Source organism: Euprymna scolopes, chromosome 3 (genome assembly GCF_053919585.1).
Source record: "Euprymna scolopes isolate OS-2025 chromosome 3, ASM5391958v1, whole genome shotgun sequence".
NCBI lineage: Eukaryota > Metazoa > Mollusca > Cephalopoda > Sepiida > Sepiolidae > Euprymna > Euprymna scolopes.
Window position 1 is genome coordinate 158701701 of NC_136484.1, and position 18221 is coordinate 158719921.

The 18221-nt window shown below is 33.0% G+C and overlaps 1 protein-coding gene across 1 annotated transcript in view; it reads left to right on the forward strand.

Annotated features, from left to right (window-relative positions):
* The window catches only part of LOC145260181 (very-long-chain 3-oxoacyl-CoA reductase-B-like), an 88597-nt gene that overhangs the window by 27205 nt on the left and 43171 nt on the right, over positions 1-18221 (forward strand). The window contains exons 3-5 of the mRNA XM_080118008.1: positions 2825-2900; positions 4993-5103; positions 17049-17113. Coding sequence (XP_079974134.1) covers positions 2825-2900; positions 4993-5103; positions 17049-17113 — 252 coding nt within the window. The remainder of the gene's footprint in view (positions 1-2824; positions 2901-4992; positions 5104-17048; positions 17114-18221) is intronic.

The window sequence follows — 18221 nt, forward strand, 5'->3', positions numbered from 1 at the left end:
TCATGAAAATAAATCCAGCTAACAACCGAATGTCGCATCTTATTTGCATGATCCTTCTCTACAACTGCAAAACTATTCCCCCGCAAGTAACTGATGTTCAAAGGCTGAAAGTTATTAGTGATATCTTCAGCATATTCTCAGAATTTGTCTTTCCGACTATGTTCCAAAAACCACAATCTGCATGTGATTTAAGCTTCCTAGACTTGAGGAAATATTTCTTATCAGAGTTCAAAATAGACTTTGTAGCCTAGTGGGAGATGCCCTTTTCTCTTCCCTGCAACCTCATTCCCACAGAAAAGACGTTTCTGCTTTATCCTTATTTTCATGGCAACTGCTCGTCTGAGCTCCAATCTATGGTCTCTCCTCGCCAAACTTTCACAGAAAACATTAATTTAGCTGAAATCACTCAATAATTTCCCCAACTCTTTATTTGTGCCTAAACCTAAATGGAGATTCCATGAACAAAGCTTCTTTCTTAGAGCTGAACGCCTGTGGAAGTCTGTTCTGTTTCCTGACTACAATATGGTTGTTATCAAGTCCAACGTAAACAAGTTCTTGATGAGTCATCCCCTTAAGTAATTCAATTTACCAAATTTCAACTACTAATGATTGCTATGATATTGTCCCATTGACTACTGTACACTCATTAATTCTTATCCACGAGTGGCCTTCAGGCCTTGATAAGTGGTAGAAAACAAAGGCTCTGATGGTTTGGGCACACCCTTTGTCATCCTCCAAGTGACCTTATTCACAAAGCATTAGCATAAACACTGCTACTGGTATAGCACAAGAACTGTCAAAGGCGACTTTGAAGCTGTGACCGGCCTTCACATCTTGGATGTGCAACAATGGAATTGTGAATGGCTGAAGTATGCTGAGGAATCTGCATTGGACAGACGTGGACGAACTGCCTTAATTTTTAATGCAGCGAATTCACTTGGAGCCAGTTCAGTCCACCTCGGGTGAATGCTATCACAAGTCTATATAAATATGCACTCATTTCATTAATATTAACAGTAATTTAAGTGAGTTAATAAAAAAAAAAAATGGGTAACTTATGAGAAACCCTTAAATTAAGCTAATATCGCTTGATAGAATTCTTAACAATAAGCATAAGAATAAAAAAGGGCAGGAAAGAATAACTCACTTTTTCTCTTGTTCTCAACATTTTTTTTATTCTTAAATTCAGTGATTGTTCTGATCATTTAGACAAACCATTTTTGCATCTGTGCTTCCATGTTCATTTCCGGCCTTTTGAGATACTGACTTGATTTTCAGCAACTAAATCTTGTGTTAAAAAAAAAGAAAGCTCCCACTCATGCACACCAATGCTCAGACGAATTAATTTCTTTTTGTTTTCACAAAAGTTTTTATTTCGAAGATAAATTTGTGTAGACGTCACCTAAATGTAAATATCTGTTTATACAAATATGTGTAAGTTTTAGTGTTGTGTTTTTAAGGAACTTATGAATTAAATTTTAATGAAATATATATATATATATAACTTGAGTTCCTTCAGCCATAATCGAAACCAAAACTTATGAAGAATTTTATAAAAAAAAAATAGATTACTTGCCATCAGTTATAATCAAAACCAAAATGTATGAAGAATTTTTGGTAAAATTATTTATTACAAGAAATGGAAGTACATAACAACTAAACAACCCGGGTGTAAGGGTGACACAGAAAATAACACACACACTATCATATTAATATATAGATTAGAATTTTGTACTCTGCTTTTAGAGCCTTGTCTAATTTATATCATATGTTAATGTGCAACTTATGCTCTCTTTCTCGACAAGAATCGCCATTCCCAATGCTCTGTGCCCTGGTCTTATTTTCTTTCATCTTGTCTCCTTCCAGTTTTCTCACACATTGGCGACCGCCGAGTAGGTGAGCACAGATTGATACTTACACATTGTACGACCAGCGATTTCCACAAAGTTGGCCTGTGCTCGCTCAGTAGCTGACGGAAATGACTGGAAAAAGCCAAGTGTTTTTCCTCAACTTTTAAAACTCTATGAAAAAAGATAAACTGAATTACAATGGTAAAAAAAAAAACATAGAAATATAATAAATCAAAATATAACATGAGCCATAAATAGTAAAGTGTGGAAGTACCTCATTATGTTGAGAGATGAAATTTGACCAATTATTAGTGCTTGGGACGATATTGAAGATTTGATTTTTATGCAAGATGGAGCTCCTCCACACTGTTATTGCTGTTCGTAAATGTCAGAATGGCCAATTCCCTGGAAGATAAATTGGTCGTTACGATTGACACGAATAGCTGATCAGAAGACCTGACTTAACACCCTATGACTTTTTTCTCTAGGGCTGCCTTAAAGAGCAAGTCTACTCAATCAAACCAAAAAATTTAGAACTTGAAGGCAGAATACGTGAACTAATAACTACCATTCCACAAGAGTTTCTTGTGAAATCAGTTGATGCGATTCTTGGTTGACTTGAAAAGCTGGTGGCAAATGAAGGCGCCTATGTTTAAATTTAAATAAAACTCCATGCATTATACTTTCTTCTCATATTCATTGTATAAATTGTATTTAAAAAATATTTTGTATGCATTTTAAAATATAAAGTTACTTTACAATCACCCTGTATATTGATCTTTATGCTTGGTTCTTTGTCCCAGTGACTGTCACCTTGATTAATCATCTTATTGGTTCACCGACAAGAAAGAGATTGGACCTAGTAATTCACTCCTGTTCATCTGTTTGCACTTTTGTCAATAACCATGCCTTGGATTTTTAAAAATGTTGCACATTCATTCATTAATGTCTCAATTTTATCCATTCTATTTCAGTTGGCTGCTCTCGGTTTAAAAATTATTTTAATCAGTCGGTCACCTGACAAATTGTCTACCGTTGCACAAGAAATTGGTTAGTAGTTTTCTTATTCTTATTTTTTTTTTCCGCGTTTCAAGGGAGACAACTCCTACGCCCAGAAACGTCATATGGTGATTTGTCTCCCTTTAATTATTACTGACATCAGCATTTATGTAAATTTCAATTGACAGTTTTCTGAAAATCTTTTGTGAAATAATTTTTAGATTTAGACCAACGACCCCCAAAATCCCCCCTTTTGAGTTGGCCATGTGCCTAAGTTTTTTGTTCATCGTTGATTTTGATTGTATTTTTTTAACATGAATAAGATTTAATACCTCAAAGTGTAGTATCTGTTCCGGCAGATACTGCAAGCAAAGACCATATGTGTGGGCAACCTCACATATAAGACCTTGGTCAATGTAGGGGCAACCCTTCATACCAATTGTCACTATCCAACTCCCCTACTCCCCGGGGAGTTGGTCCCTATTTCCCCTTCACTCCTCACATTAAAAATCGGCCTTGTGCCTAATTTGCTCGGTGGAGGAGCAAATAAATACAGCTTTTCTTGGCCAAGATCAAAGTGTAGTATCTGTTCTTCTACATGCTGTATTTATGTTTGTAACTTTTCTGTATTAATTTAATGTAAAATGATCACCCACTTTCCAACCAGTCAGTCTCAAAGCCATTCAAATCATTCTCCAGATCGTTCAAGTTGTTTTTGAAGAATTCCAGTTATTTTTTAAGCATTCAAGTCATTCTTAAGGTCATTCAATTCATCCTTAACTTCATTAAAGTCATTCTAAATCATTTACTTTTTATTTATTTAAATCATTTCAGACCATTTTTCAGTCATTTTAGTTTATCTTTAAGAATTTCATGTCAATCCTACATTCACGCGTTCAGTCATTACACGAGAGCACGCGACTAATGGCTATCGGCCTTGTTTATGTTACTGTAAATTAAATTTCTTTTAATAGCATTATATATATTCTAATTTAATGTTGTTTTTGGATTATTGGACAACTGTTCTTATCTTTGATGTTATTCTCACAACATTTTGTTCAATGTAAACTAAATTTCAAATGAAACCTTTTATCTGATACCTAGGGGTAGATTGTCTAGCTCCATCAGTCATATTTAAGTAGAATTGTAAGTGATTATTAATTATATTCTTAATATCATCTACCTTTTCAAATTAAATAAAATCTGGAAGAGGTACATACCTGTGACAAAATGAAAATATCATATTCCAAAAATCATATGAAATAATCAAATAGTTTTATTTTTATATAAAAAAAAATCATTTTTAAGCTAGTAATAGTGATAACAAAAATCGCACAAATTTGAATTATTATTAAGTTATTTTCTTTTGTTTCTTAAGATTGTTTTTAAAATGACAGGTGAAATGGTCACTCTTCAGATACTAATTAAATTTTATTTTTTATTTGATCAATTTTGTGATTTTTGAAATCTAATATTTTTGTTTTGTCAGAGGTACATACATCATACAGATTAAAAAATATATATTTTTTTATAATATCGGGAGAAATTCTGGACAAGGATTAAAATTTCATGCAGATTCCAAAGTTCTATAAGATGAACCTGAAACTGTTTCATTAACTAAAATGGTGTGAACATAGCATCCAATATGAAAACAGTAGTGAGTGTTGTAAAAAAAATGATCAATTGTTATTTCAAAAAAATTCTTAAACAGTTTGATTTTATCCAATGTGAAGATTTCATTTAATTCAACATTTCATTTTTGTTTCTATCCTACATTCGTATTAACAAATTTAGTTTCTGTTTATTTTTAACTAATTTTGTAAATTTGAAAATATTTTTCATTTCTATTTTACACACATTTCTTTGAAATATTTTATGAACTGGTGAGTTTTTAATTGATTTATTTTTAATTTTTAAATGATCAAATGTGAGTCAAACAAATCACATTTCACAGAAATGCTTATATATGCTTATATATGTATACATTGATTTAATATAACAGTTCCAAATTTTTTTGTAAGCAATTTTGAATTTTAGTTTAGTTGATGATTTTTAATTTTCTGAGTTAATTTTAATAACCATTCATGTTGTTGTCTAACTATTTTCAGCGTTTTCATCTGTATTTTCTCATTTTCTTTTACAGAAGAAACTTATAAAGTTGAAGTACGGACGATTGCTGTTGACTTCTCGGATGATGAATCTATCTACAATAAAATTAGATCTAAACTTCACGGTCTTGACATTGCAATATTAGGTAGGTATTTCTGTGTATATGTGTGTGTGTATGTATATATATATATATATATATATACTAGCAGGGGTTACCCGGCGTTGCCTGGGTGATCCGAGGGGTAACAAAAAAAGTCACCCCTCTGGATTTACATGCTTGGTGCCGGCCTTCCCCCTTCAGGGAGAGATAATCCCCAACCCCACCTTCAGGGAGGAGGGTGCCTGGAGGCTTCTCCCCCCCCTCCCCCCAAGAAAAAAGTCACCTCCTCCTGGCCTCTTCGCCCCCCCCCCCTTTGGGGGGACACCGGCTCCCTCCTTTGGGGGGAGAAACTGCCAAGCTCCCCCCTTTCGTGTGAGAAAATGCCAGGCTTCCCCTTTTGGTGGGGGGATGGTGGCGTGGCCTTCGTTATAAAGATGGCCGGCCAGCTGAAAAAATAACGTCATCGCCGAGGTCCCAACAAGCAAGATATGTGGAACTCTTAGACTGCCAATAATGAACAGTAATTTTTACAGACAGCGTTACAAAACTTCAAAATTGGATTGAAATAAAGAACACGATGATTTATACTGAAACTCATCTAATATTAATAATAAAAAAATAATTAAAAAAACACAAGTTGTTTGTTTAAGTATTATAAGCAATTGAATATTTCGTTGTATTATAGATTTTAAAGATTAGAATGTGTTCTTTAATTACTTATAAATTACATTTTAAAAAAGTGAAGGAACACGATTTGATTTGTAGTAAACTTGAAGTTTATTTAATATAATTAAATGAAAATTATGCATGTAAGATTATGAATATTTGAAGCAGAACAAGCAAAACATTTGATATGAGTTAAGACAATAAACAAATATTAAAATTAAACTATTTTTTTAATCAAAATGAATTTTTTTAAAATCAAAATGAATGTTTTTTAATCGAAATGAACAATATTTTTTTTTTAAATCAAAATGAATATTTTTTTTAATCAAAATGAATATTTTTTAGGGTTTGTATTACTGTACACATAGATTCGAAAAAGTTGTCAAAAAACAAATATATAACAAATAAATGTTATCAAAGGAAAGATAAGTTACTTTTCTACCAAACTGAATATATTTTTCGTATTTTTATTCAATGTAACATGTTTATTCAGCTCGAAAACCATACAGTGTTTACCGATGTATTGGAAAATTCAAGATGGCGTCTGACTCCCTCTTTAACACGGTAAGTTTGGGAAAAGGTATTATAAATAAAAAACTGGATAAAATACTGTTAAAAACTCGCTCGATATATGTTACTGTGACATAGATTCGGCGGGTTTTTAATAGTATTTTTTCTAGTTTTTTATTCATAACACCGTTTCCCATACTTACCGTGTTAAAGAGGGAGTGAGGCGCCATCTTGAATTTTCCAATATATCGGTAAACACTATGTTTTTTGAGCTGAATAAACATGTTACATTGAATAAAAACACGAAAAATATATTCAGTTTGGTAGAAAAGTAACTTATCTTGCCTTTGATAACATTTATTTGTTATATATTTGTTTTTTGACAACTTTTTCGAATCTGTGTACAGTAATACAAACCCGAAATGAACAGTAAGACCACGAGTGAATGCGCGTTTTTTTTTTTTTTTTTAGTTTAGTTTCATATATATATATATATATATATATATAAAAATAAGTATTTTTAAATTTTATCTTTCTAGCTTTAAAAAAAAGTTTTAAAATTTTATCAGCCGGCATAATTTATTTTTAAATATTGAAAAATTTCAGGAAAATTAATTTTTGCTAGATTTTTAAAACGTGTGTCAACAGCTTAAAAAAATCGTCTCTTCAAAAGAACGTGTTTTAAAGAGGAGGGTAGTGAACGTGTGTGTGTGTGCGTGTGTGCGGGGTAGTAGTACTAATAGTCTTGTGTTGTGTGTACGTGTGTGCGGCTAGCGCCAGAATGGCGGACGTGGTGTCGGAGGTTGGATTGTGATGGCTGGTGTAAGTTTCGTAATTTTGTAATTTGTAAATGGCAAGTTAGGGAAAATATAGACCCTTCCAAGATGAACAATAAATAAGGGCACATTATTTTATGGTAAATTTAAGAACGTAGGAAACATAGTTTTTTAGGAGATGTGATTATTGGATTAACCAATCAGAAATTGTCTGTGGCACACACATCTCTGTTTTTATAGATATATAGATATAGATAGATAGATATATATAAGAAATTTATTACTGTGAGTCCAGAATGAGTTTACATATTGTTTCAACTAGAGGAAGATCCTCAAAGAGAGGAAATATCCAACTAGCATTGTCAGAATTCATAGATGGACTAAGTTATAAAATCAAATAAGAATGGAAAAATCGTAGATGAAGGGGAGTTAGAGAAGAAGTGGGGAGTGGAGGGGAGAGGACGTTGGAATTTAAAGTAGTAGGAGTGTATACGATAAGAGAGGGGTTTATAATTATTGATTATGTGTTAATTCTTATTAACGTTTTTTTTAGTTTATAACGGTTTAAAATTAAAAGACGCTATTTATATTTATAACGGCATAAGTAACAGTTAATTTAAAGGATCACCATGGCAACAGGTTGGAGAGTTAATGTTAGTGGGCATGGTGTGGTGGGAGGAGGAAGGAACGGGTTGAAAATGGGGTTTAAAGTGATTTAGCCGGGCAGGGAGAGATTGAAAGATATTTATTGTTTATAAAAAAGGAAAAGAAAAAGAAACGGAAAAATAGAAGGATAAATTAATGAATTATACGTTACAGGTTTATTTTGATAGTATAATGATAGGTAAGAATATCAGTAAGTAAATAAAACTCTATCAAACTCCTCTGCCAATTTCGGGTATAAACACTTGAAATTTTATGTAGGTTCCTTGGACAAACTTTTTAACTTGATTTGAGCCCAAAACCATAAATGTTAATATGTCAAAATTGGGGTCAAACATTTGAAATTTTACATAAAGTATAGGCAGACATACAGCAAGCTTTTTAATCGGTTTTTGGCCAAAAATTTGCCTACCAAGGGGTCAAAATTAAAAAGATTTGACCTTTGCAGTCTCTAGCAAACTATTCAGCAAGGGTCAGTTTGAAAAATTAATTTTTTTTTTTTTTTTTGCGTTCCTGAGGCGTGTGATTGATATTATTGGTACAGTCACAGACTATGGAATCTGCTATTTTTATATTAAACTAACAAAAATAAAAAAATCTGTATGATATGTATACCTGTGAAAAACAAATATCATATTCCAAAAATTATGTAAAAGTAGTTTTAAATTTATAAAGAAAATAATTATGTAAAAGTAGTTTTAAATTTATAAAGAAAATAATTTTGAAGCGAATTTGTGTTTTCCAATGCCCCCACCATGCACATGTTAAGAATGGGTTTCTAAAATCTTGCAAAAATTTTGAATTATCTGGAATTACTTCTTGTATTATTTCAGCGGGTTTTTAAAATGGTGCTGCGAGATAGTCCCTCTTCAGTTAGTTATAAAATTTGATTTTCTTTTTTTAAGAATAAAACTATTTGATCAATTTACGTGAATTTTAAAAGACAATATTTTCTTTCCATCATGGGTATATACTTCATACATGTTTTATTTTTGTTTTTTAATACAGTGGAAATTCTGGAAAAGCACTAGAATTTTATCGGATCTATTCTGATAATTATTGCACTAGTAGTGGTTACACATGTGAAATATAAGTCTGACATGCTGGGTTCAAGATCAGTTGTGCTACTGAATTGTTTTTCACTAATATCTTATGAAAATATATGAATCCATATACCATTCCTCCAATTATAGATTAAATAATAGGGTAGACTTGACTTTTAAGCCTTGGTAGTGCAACTAGTCTAATAACACTAGTCTTCCTCTGCTTATCCTGCCATTGTTTCTAGTCATTTTAGACTTATTACCATTGGACTTAAGCAGTGCCAGTTCAAGAGAGGTGCTACGCTTGTTTTGCTATAGATTCTACATGATAGCACCCTTGCAGAAAATATACATTATCATCTGAGACTGAGAGACCAATAAACTAAAATGAATTGGAACAAATACTTTAAGGTCATTGCCAAGGTTGCTGCAAAAAAGTTGGGCTCCTGCTACCATGCTAGAAAATTACTTGCACTAGAGAGCATCCTATATCTTTACAAGATCACAATTCATCCATGCATGGAGTATTGTTGCCACATCTGGGCTAATGCATTTACCACTAGTCTCTCATTCTTACATAGGGTAAAAAAAAAAGACTCTAATTTAATAGGTCCTCACACTGTTGGCCAAGTTCCAGCCTCTGTCCTATCGCTGCAGTGTCGTATCCCTCCTGTGTACTTTAATGGAATGCGCGCTGATGAACTTGTAGCACTTGTGCCCCCGTGACGTTCATACTCCAGACTAACCTGACAAGCAGCAAAATCCCACCCCTTCACTGTTGAGGTTCTTAGATGCCGGAAAGCCTTCTCTTCAAATAGTTTCTTCTGTCAGACTGTTAGATTTTGAAATTGTCCCCATTTCCTTCTCTGACTGTAGTAACCTGCAAAAGTTTAAATGTAATGTGAATAGATATCTTGCTGCTCAACTCCCCACAGGCCCCTGTCAGACATGATCCCAAATAGTAGCTTCTTACATTTTCAGGCAATATGCCTTGTTTGAGGTGACAAAAATGAAACAAAAAAATCTTTTGGTAATGTTATGAACTTGCAACTTATGGGTACAATAGCAACTTGTGTTCAATTAATCTTATACAATTAATTTTATGCAGTAAATTGTTTATCATATTTATTTTTATAGAATTAAATCATCCAAAACAGGTTGATATTATGTAAATGACAAGTCAAGATCAAACTCTTTGTCTGTATAAATTGTAAAAATACTTGTCCGACAATAATATTAATTCTTTATTTCTCCAAATGGAATATTTATTACAGCTTTTGCAAAGAGCACTTGAAAAAAAAAAAAAAAAAAAATTGTTTTTTTTTTTTTTTTTTTTAAAGCATGAAATCAATACGGATTGTTCTCTATACATTGATCTTACTGAATCATAAATCTTTCTGGTCTGCGCTATAGATTCCAGCATCTTTTTCAATGACATGAAAATTAATATCTGCACACACACACACACACACACTGTATCGTGCTTTTCATTTACAATGGTTCATCATTTGCTTTAATGTCTGCTCTACGTGCTGGCATGTGTTTGACGACCTTTAGAAATTGACAAAACTAACCTATTTCTTATATTATTTGCATTTCTCATCTTGAGTGTTATTTTTACATTTCGGTTTATGTAACCTCTGATTTTCTCCAAATCTAAAACTCTACATATACACTTGACAATAAACTCCAATCTAATGCAAAATAAAGTGATGAAATTATGCAAATGACCACATCCAGATACTGATAATTTTACAAACTCAGATAGTGAAATGGAAAAAGTAACCACTTACTATCCAACGTATATAATTTTTGAGTTGATGACAAATTCATCACCAAACTCTCATCCTTCATAATAGAAAAATATCTCATAGCCGTGGTCCCAAATCAAAATAACATTTAACAATACCTTGATAGTAGAAGTAAAAAAAAACAAAAACAAAGTATGTTGAAGTAATTTCCAAAGGGAGTTGTGAGAAACCCAGATAACTGCACAATAAATGATATCAAACAAAACTTAAAAAAATAAAACAGTTTATAACAGATGTAAAAAGAATAACTAAAGAAAAATGGTTAAGAATTCAACACCAAAACATACATCCTCAAATTTAACTTTCTCAAAACTCCAACAAAAATTAAGGTCAGTTACATAATAATGAAAGTGGATATCTATATTCCTAATCCGTAATTCACTTAGATGTTATAATTGCCAGAAGTATGGGCACGACAAGAACTAGTGTACCAGAAATAAACTATGTAAAAATTGTGGAATTGATGAATCTAACTTCCAGGAAGCCACTTATCAATGACTGAAATGTGTAAACTGCTAAGGAGAACATTCATGACTCAAGATTCTTTGAAGAATGTAAGAAAGAAAAAGAGGTAACAAAAATCCAATACAACCAGAACATCATCTTCACAGAAACCCCCAAAATTGTTGAGAATACCCATTCAGCCCGCTTTGCTCAAGAGTAACTCAACCATTGCAAGCTACTTCTAATTCTGAATGTCAAAAATGTAATCACGTCGTAAGAAAACTAGCAAATATGAGTATGAATCCAAACAAACTCCTGAACTTCATGAAAGAACTAGACAGCCATTTAACAATCTAAACAATCTTCACCCCAAAACCCTACTTATGTGAAGGAGTCCTTGTCACAGCTTACCAAATGTGACCTTTCCAGGTCACATTTGGTAACAGGTGTGAACCTTCACACATATGTCCTTATCGTCTTACACAGAGAATTCTCTGCAAGTTGGTCAGTGTCGATTTCACCTTCGGGTTGATATGCTGTATCACGCTGGAAGTGAATAGATTTTCATGCACACAAAAGAAAAACAAACTCGGATGTCTCTATTCTACGAGTAAATTCAAGTCAAATTTACAAAAATATGATATAACTTATATACAATTGTCCAGTGTTGATTTCTTACAAAACACGATTGAATCTTACTCTCTGTTGTTTGCGGTAGCGACAGACGGTGGAAGGGGTGTGGCAGCAACCCTTCAATTAGTGTTAGGTTCTCTCAAGACTCAGCTTCAACTGACTAATTTTGGCGGGAATATTTGCTGATATACACAGTATCGGGGTAGGGTAGGTTGTTCTCTTATACCAATCACAACTGGATACGTCATCTCCGAGGGAATTCCCGATTCCCATTATGTGTGCTTGTGATTCTGCAAACACTCGCAGTTTCCGGTTCTCACAATCCCCGTGACCTCTCGGCTGGCCCCAGAAGCAAAATTATATTTGTTATGTTCTCAAAACGACATCAAATTGTCACTTTTCCACCAAAAATAAAATGTATATGTCATTTTCACAAAAAATATTAAAATTCACAACTTAGCTCTTCCTTCTTGCAAGGTTGGCCGCCACTGTCCGGACACACAATAATGCTTAATAATTAGTACAAGCATAGTTGTCTGGCATCCTTCAGCGTTTCGGGAGTCTTAATCCCCCCCCCCCTCCCCAATGAGGAGCCCTACCACTCTCGGTGGTGGTCATGTCACATTCCGCCCCCCCCCCCTTAGGCTCATTGGTTTCTGCACAAATGAATGAGTCTAAGTAATCCACCCACACCATCTCCGTTCCATCATCCTCTCACTGTAGTCAATACCAGCTGGATTTCATTCGTTGTTTCTCCTTTCCATTGTTGGTGTACCTGTTAGAAAAGAGAAGCATATATATATATATATATATATATATATATAGTCCGAACTCGAGTTCACAATCACCCCACAGTGGCTGGTTCTCCACACCAGCTTGTCACGCGAGCCATTCCCCTTCTGGTTTTGAAAGTTCAAAAAGTCAATTCAATAAAGTCAAAAATTCAAAAAGTTGAAAAAGTCCAAATTCCAAGGAAATCCAAAATTGGCAAAGTCTCTTGCTTTTACCAAGATTATAGCAGTTATACAATCCCCTTCTCTCTCTGTTCAACACAATTATACAGATTTTTTTTCTTAAGAATCATGAGTCACTCGTTTTTTTTTCAACTACAAGATAGTTATAACACAGTTATAAAAGTTACTCATGATTTTTTTTTTTTTTTTTACAAATTAAGTCACCCGTTTTTTTTAATAACCCACCATAGGGTTACAGATTTTTTCTCTTCAATAGAATTAGAAGAGTCACTTACTCAGAATTTTTCACAAACATTATAAAATTCAAATTTTTTTTTTCCATGCATTATGAAAGATCTCTTTTTTTCTTCAAGTTACAGCGATAATTCAAGAATCTTCTCAATTAAAATTTATAAAAGTCACTCAGTTTGTTTTTTTTTTCAATCAAAAATCCATAAAAGTTACTCAATTTTTTTTCAATTAAAAATTTACATTCAAATATTTTTTTCATTAAAAATTCACATTCAAATTTTTTTTCAATCAAAAATTTATAAAAGTTACATGGGTTTGTAGTCTACTGAGCCTATTCTGGGTAATTAATACCCGCTTTTTATTGAACTAGTCTACTTCCTCTCACCTTTACCGTCATGATCAGGATCTTTCTTGGTAGTTTATGGGTCAGTGCCCTGCAAGAATTCCAATAAAACAAAAGAAGAGAAAAAGAGAAGAAACAATCAATGTCGCTCTCAATGCACCCACATCTCATTTTCTGGAGGAGTCTCGATATGTGTGCTGCCTTTCCCTGGTTGCTCATCAGGAACTGGGTTTTCTTTAGGTGGGGTTGAACTTGAGTTACCTCTGTCATCAGCGCAGACAGCCTGGAGATGCTTCTCATTGTCTTTCACCCTTATTCATTCTCTTACACACCACACCACTGCCACATCTTATCACCTCTACTCTCAGATATAACTGCCCCTCCCCCCTCATGAGTGTCAACAGTGTGTCCGAGAGTCACAAACGCTACCCCGCCGCTGGTTGATCCCCGATTAGGCCCTAGTCGAGAACCACCCAACGCACATTACGGGGACACGCCCTGCCCCCCAGATCAACCTGAAAATCAGCTCGAAGGTGAGAAAACACAAAAAGAAATAATTTTGGTTATTAGCCCCTTGGTTCATCGCTAAAATTGCTTTGAATGTATTATTTATCGATTTCTCAATCCACCGCTTTTCTATAGAGTTTAACAAGTAGACACCTTAAAATAAGTGGAATAAAAAAATGTTCTCTTAACACTACATTCATCACATTCGCGCAGGGGTTTCCATTCACACCCACAGCTCTATCCATTTTCATTAGTTTATTTTTCAGCTTGTTTTCGGATGAATTTAACTTCTCGTCCACTGAAGGAGGAATCCTTACAGACTGAGGAAAAATTTTTCCCTCTCAAAAATTAATTTAATCCTCCCAAAATAATACTCTTAATTATTCTCGATTAAATTCAACTAACATCTGTTTTTATTCACGAAAGAGAAATCCTTCCAGACTGAGGAATTTTTTTTTTCTTCTCAAAAATTAATTTAATTTTCCCAAAATAATACTCTTATTTATTCACAATTAATTTCAACCAGAGCAGAGTGCAGCCTCGGCTTTTGTTTGCTGAAGCAGAAATCCTTTCAGACTGAGGAAATTTTTTCTTCTCAAAACTTACACAACTAAAGATATACAAGAGCAGCAATTAATGCCATCACAAGGCTCTTCAGTAGAAAATCTATTACAAAATATTCGAGTCCCACTGAAATCAAGATCATCAAGAATCTCAAAAAAAAAAATACAGCATTGTTGTATGGAAACTACAAACAAGACTCAGTATGAATAGCTCTCACCCAAATCTAAATGTCACAAGTCACATCAACAATCCTAATCCAGATACAAACAAGAAACAAAAACTGTGAATGATATGCCAGAGATATGAAAGATATAACACCAATAGAAAAAATTTAATTGGAAGAAAACCGTCCAAATACCACAAACAAAACCCACAGAAAAAAACCCCTCAAAAACATGATCTGACACTGTCCTGAGTCAAATAGAAACAGAAAAAGTCTCCTGTTCTGCACACCTCACTTTATAAATGAATTGAGTATTAGTATTTTTGTAAAAAAATTTATCAAAATGGATTCATGTCAGTGAAACTGTCCAGAAAAGATCTGTCAACAGAAAATAATTATTTGTAATCTGTCACCTAGAATGCGATGGCGCCTCTGCTATTCTGCACTTTCAACTAACCATTTCCGGGTTAAATTCGACACGCTGCTGTTTAAGCTCGCTATTTCACAATTTGAATCAACTAAGTGTTGGAAAAATTGACTTTTTATTTAAATTATAGGATCTCATTTGCATAAAAGGTGATAAGAAATCTTATTTTATGAAATCACCAGCAGAAGCAGTAGCCATTTTTTTTTTCTTTATTCTTTTTGTCTGTCCCCAGACACTACAAGCTGTAGAAAATCTGGTTTGTACCAATTTTTAAGACATTTAATCACATTTAATTATGTCTGGAGCATGTAACCAATGTTCAGAAAACTAGTAAGGGGCCTTCTGGAGTTTTCCATCTAAACTAGTTGACCTAGCTAAGTTTAGGTCTACCCTACTATTTTCTCCATAGGAGGAGAAGAGATAGTTTCATACCTTTCCTGCACATATTTGTAGAAAATAATTTTACAGTCTTTTAACTTACAGTGCCTGGGATTCCCAATTGGTTACCCTTCTAAGTACTATGCAGGCTGATCATTGCTTAATTGTAGTGATCTGGCAAAAACCAGTTTTGCAACTTGTGTAAGAATATGCTCTCTGAAAGAATCACCCAAACTCTATTTTATGGGAATAAGAAAATCTTAATTCTGACTTAATTGAAGTGTTTTATTAAAAAGCATAACCAGGAGAAGGTGAATTTTGACAACCAGTTTGTCTTGTATTGGAGAGAAAAAATAATCTAAGACCAAATTATGTATTTTCCTGATTACACTCTTCAGTCGAACACAGATAATTAAAATCAATTTATTTTTCAATTTTTACATGCTATACACAGAGCTGGTATTATGACTTATGTTGGTGCTGTGACCAGAATTTTGAATTAATTTATTCAAAATTGATTTTATCTTTGACAATGCTGAATAATATTTCTGCCTGTCTTAGGCCAGAGGTAAAGATGTTGCTGAGAATTCGTTTCTCATGTAGATTGGTATATTTTTGGTGAACAGAATCCGAACTATATTTTATTCACTTTAACTAACGGCATTCCATTTTCTTACATCTGAGTTGCTTTGGAATTTACATGGAAGTTTTTAACATGATAATGAAATAATAAAAAATTAATCCATAATAATCATAAAATATTTAAAAATTAATAAATTTCTTTTGAATTCAGTGCAAAAAAAAAAAAAAGATTGTCAATTGTGAAATTAAACACTTGAAATGTTGAATGAGCCTTATTTAAAACTTTAAAGAAAGTGAATTTTCCGATAAATGTTGGAGTTGGATATCACCAACAAATATTAGAAAGAATTTAAAATGCTGTATTAAGATTTAGTGAATTTGCTATTTAGTCAGCCAATATTTGTATATTGCAGCGTTTATATCAAGATTCACTTGCATTTGAAATAATGACAATTTCATCTATTATATAAATCTCACCTGTCTTTTTAAATGTATGTATGTATGTATGATTGTCTGCCTAAAACTTTTGACAGAGGCAACGGATTTTCACAAGATTGGTATCGTTTTGAAGCTTGACCCTTTGGACGATAAATATCGAAAAATTGGCTAAATACATTAATTGCTTCACCCTTAGCTGGGCACTTTTCTACAAGGAGGGGTTGCTTTTTTGCCGATATTTTCTGAAAGTCATCCCCTCTTTATGATTGACTCAATTTGAACCTCTGCCACTTCTGGTTTGGCGATGGATGCAGCAGCAAAGACGTCACTTTTTTTTTTTCTTTCTTTTTTTTCTTTCACATTTTTTCCTCCTTCATGGTACCAGTTCAAGCCTGCCTGCCTACTACCACTTTTTTTGCTCAACACACACCCAGGCAATGCTGGGCACCTAGGCTAGTTTCTTTCATAGAGAGGAATTGTGATGCAAGTATTTATTGAGTTTTGGTTAGGCACATAATCTGTATCCTAATAAGATACCGGAAAATCATACTTGTATAAGTATAAAAAAAAAAGTAAAGAAACTTATTTTGCCATGTAATTTACACATGTGTGAAAAATTTTCTCAAATCTAAGATGTTACATTATTTGAACTCTAACAAGAATAAAAAAAAATGACATCAAAATAATTCACAACAAAGTTTCAGCAAGTTTTGGTATTATGCAAATATTATATTTTTCTTTATTTTAATAGTTTCTTTTTTCAAAATGTATTTTACCCTGACCTGACAATGTTGGTCCTTTTTGGATTCTGAAAATATTTTCTTGTTTTATTTTCAGTGAATAATGTTGGGATGTCGTATAACTTTCCAGAATATATTACAGAACTGCCCAACAGAAATGAGGTAAGTTTTCATCTGTTTCCTTTTCGTCTGCCTCCCTTTTTCCCTCCTTTTTTTTTCTTCATCTCTTTTTCTTTGGGTTTCTTTTTCTTTATCTCTCTCTCTTTTTTCCTCATCTCTCTCTTTTTTCTACTTTTTCCTTTTTTTTTTCTACTTTTTCTTTTTTCCTTTTTTTTTTTTTTTACTTTTGCTTTTTTTCAACTTGATTTTATTTGATCATATAATTAACAACTTTAGTACATCCAGAAGTTAATATCACTGAAGAGGAAAGCTAAAATAAATGATTATCTCTTCAGTAAAGACAAAAGTTGTAATTTTATTTGTGAATAGTTGACTGAAGTCGGAAAATACTTAAAATATACTTATAAACTTTACATTCTTGGATTTCAATATGACCCTCCTGAACCTGGTTACAAAACAACTAATCAATATTCATTGCTTTGGGTAACATTACAAGTTGATTTTTCCTTTTTAGATAATTGTTATTTTATCATGTAAAATTGTGCTTTTTCTGATTATGCAGTCAAATCTGATGTATCTCTTTATCATAAGCCATGAATTATAAATTAAGATGTATACATTTCAATTTTTAAACTGGCGCATGGTATCATACAGTGGGTGTCTATTCATGAACAAAACTAAGTATTATAGAGGTATTTGAATATAGCTTTATTGGGAGTAGGTATTTTCCTGCCTCCTCACCAAAGGAGAGCTTGATCTGGGTTGTAGCCATTGAATAACTAAAGAGCATTCATGGCTGGTATATACTACTCCCCTCAAGGAAAAGAAAAAAAAAATGAGTAGATATGAATTAATCTCAGAAATAAATCAAAGAAAATTTTTCATATAGATTTTAGATTTCTGTAAAAGATGGAAATTCTCATAGTCAACCAGAACTTATGCATTTTGGGACCAGTCCAATTTTCAATGCTGTAAATCATCTTTATCTGGCCCAAAATATATCCCTATTTTCTGAAATGCAGCCATAAATCATACTCTACATGAATCCACGATGTAGCTTTCACAGTACCAGGATACCAGTAATCCTGATAAACAACAACTATATATTCAGTTGATGGCAATTTTTTTCATTTCTATTGCGTTGTTTTAC